The 2,963-nt window shown below is 38.5% G+C and overlaps 1 protein-coding gene across 1 annotated transcript; it reads right to left on the bottom strand.

Annotated features, from left to right (window-relative positions):
* Positions 1 to 527: 527 nt before the first annotated feature.
* On the bottom strand, positions 528 to 1,514 carry LOC141153024 (olfactory receptor 10A3-like). The gene has a single exon (XM_073637697.1). It carries the CDS (start codon positions 1,512 to 1,514, stop codon positions 528 to 530), a length of 987 nt encoding a protein of 328 aa, XP_073493798.1.
* Positions 1,515 to 2,963: the final 1,449 nt, after the last annotated feature.

Raw genomic sequence — 2,963 nt, 5'->3', positions numbered from 1 at the left:
GAGCTGTTGCATGAGGTATCAGGGCTCCCAGCACAGCAGACCTACACCGATCCCTCACCCACCTCATCTTAATTTTAAGTTCAATTCAAAGCAGTAAATGCTGGCCCAGACCCTGATACCTCATGCGTGGCACATGGCTGATTGCTGCTGTGCCATTATAAAATTTGTACTGTGGGTCAATTAAGGCCATTTTCATGGTGTCTGCCTCTAATTTAATGTGTTTTGGCAGCTTTTGGGCCCATTTCAAGGCATTGTGTATGCCTTTGACTTTGCCCCCTATTGAATCCAATAGTTCGAATCCAATATAGAATCCAATATGTTCGGTGAATATTCGACAAATAAATTGGTGAATATTGCAGAATCGTTGATCGTAATCCCAACAGAATATTGAAATATTCTCTCATCTCTAGTTCTTACCACCTTTAGCAAAGAAGGTAGTATTAATTAGTGCCTTCTTCCATGACTTCTTCCATTCTTTATTGGGTAATAAAACATGACACTGCAATGGATGTTCATTTTCATGTTTGCTATGAAACCCCGCTTTCTGTTTTAAGCTTTTTCATAAGCTTTAGTGCACAGTTCTTAACATCCTTGTTTCTAATGCTGTAGATGATGGGATTCAACATAGGAGTGACTGCCGTATAGAGAACAGAAACAGTCTTGCGTGTTTCCAAAGAGAAAGAAGATCGAGGCTGAAGATACACGAACATGAGGGTTCCATAAAAAATGGAGACTACAGTGAGGTGAGAGGCGCATGTAGAGAAAGCTTTCTGTCTTCCTTCTGAGGAGCGAATCTTCAAAACTGTGGAAATGATTTGTACATATGAAACTACTGTCAAGAAGAAAGCAAACATAACAAAGATCCCGGTTGCTACATACATTGCAACCTCATTGAGCCAAGGCTCTTTGCAGGATAGTCTTAAGAAAGGAGGCACCTCACAAAAGAAATTTTTGACTTCATGAGACCTACAGAAGGGTAACTGGAAAATGAGGGTAACATGTATTAGAGCATTTATCACACCCATGCTCCATGATAGAAGAGCTAAGCAAATATACACCTTCTTGTTCATAATAGTGTTGTAATGTAATGGTTTACAGATGGCGGCAAACCTGTCATAAGCCATGACTGATAGTAAAATGCATTCTGTTGCCCCAAGTACCAATGCAAAGAACATCTGAAAAGCACAGGCAAGTAAGGAAATACTCCTGTCCTTGGATAAAGTATTTTTGAGGAGTACGGGAACAATGCTGGAGGAGAAGCTGATGTCAATAACAGAGAGATTACTCAAAAAGAAGTACATAGGGGTGTGTAAGGTTGTGTTGGTGCTCACTACAATAATAAGTAAGAGGTTTCCTGAAAATGTACTCATGTACATTACCAAGAAAATAAGGAAACTTATAACCTGAAGGTGAGGAACAGTAGATAAGCCAAGTAGAAAGAAAACGTTCGGACTTGTCTGATTTGAGTTCTCCATATAACTTAGCCTGTATCTGAAACAAAATGTGAGGAGCATAATGTTGGTGAAATACTTGAGTATTACAGCAGCATCCAAAACTTGTAGATGTCGTCAAAAAGTAAATCTCTATTCACACTTCATTTATAAAATATGTTTAATGTCAAGAAAGCTGAGACAGGCATAAACCAAACATACTGATAGGGAAATGAAAAAGTGTTGTTTAGGTACATACTGGGCCAAGAAGGATAAGAAGACCTTTTTAATTGTTCTATGGAATAGTGTAGTAGACTAGGCTATTCCATGCTGAGGCGTAAGGAAAAAACATATATACCACATTGTATGGTTTATATTAATGGAGTCTTATAGGCAACTACAGTATGGCATTGCGTGGCTATTAGAGACTGTCAAATTGGGTTGATATGAATCAAATTCATGTCAAACTTTAGGAAATTTGCTGGACCCGGCAAAGTGAATTGGAACAATTTGCCATTCGATTAAGGCAAATAGGAAAAAAAAGCCCACTATCGTTGTATGGACAGCACCGTGGCTAAGTGGTTAGCACTGCAGCCTTGCAGCTCTGGGGTCCTGGGTTCAAATCCCACCAAGGACACCATCTGCAAGGAGTTTTTATGTTCTTCCCTTGTTTGCCAGGATTTCCTCCTGGTTCTCCGGTCTCCTCCCACACTCCAAAGATATACTGATAGGGAACATAGATTGTAAGCCCCATTGGGGACAGTGCCCATAATGTATGTAAATTTTCTGAATTGTAAAGCACTGTGGGATATGTTGGCACTATATACTCCCTGACAGAAGTTATGTCGCTTATCCATGTTATATAAATAAAAGCTTATAACCTGACGTTAAATTTATCCATTGGTTTTATAAATTACTCTTTTGAAAGCTGAAACCCTCCCAAATTTGGTTTAGGTTAAGAAAATAAATTGGCATCAATGGTGAAATATTGATCATTTAATGAACACAGAATGGTCAGATTTTTGCAAGACAAAAGTTTTGTCGCCCACATAAAGTAATGTGATATTCAAACAAATAATTATCTTAAAATACAAATATATGTTGCATAACATTGGTGAATGAAGTTGTGGTGCTATTAGAGTCATATTTAATATTTTGTGTGACTTCCATGAGCTTGAAGGACTGCATCCATGCGGTTCAACAATGATTCATACAATTTATTAATGAAGTCATCAGGAATAGCAAAGAATACCGTCTTACATGCCTCCCAGAGTTCATCTAGATTATTTTGTTTTGTTTTCCAAGCTTCCTCTTTCATCCTTCCCCAAACATGCTCAATGATATTCATGTCTGGTGACTGGGCTGGCCAGTCCTTGAGCACCTTGATCTTTTTTGCCTGGAGGAACTTTGTTGTAGAGATGGATGTATGAGATGGAGCACCATCCTGATGCAGAATTTGACCACTTTTATGATTTGGAATGTAAGAGGTAGCTAATACTTCTTGATATTTTAGGCTGTTGATATTGCCTTTCA

This window comes from Phyllobates terribilis, unplaced genomic scaffold, assembly GCF_046119375.1.
Source record: "Phyllobates terribilis strain yellow unplaced genomic scaffold, ASM4611937v1 Scaffold_7__3_contigs__length_470593459, whole genome shotgun sequence".
NCBI lineage: Eukaryota > Metazoa > Chordata > Amphibia > Anura > Dendrobatidae > Phyllobates > Phyllobates terribilis.
The sequence above is the reverse complement of the archived record's forward strand: the minus strand, read 5'-3'. Positions and strand labels throughout refer to the sequence as shown.

Bases quoted from the DNA above. Each gene is read 5' to 3' on its own strand.
- LOC141153024 (XM_073637697.1), bottom strand. From the start codon at position 1,514: ATGCTCCTCACATTTTGTTTCAGATACAGGCTAAGTTATATGGAGAAC.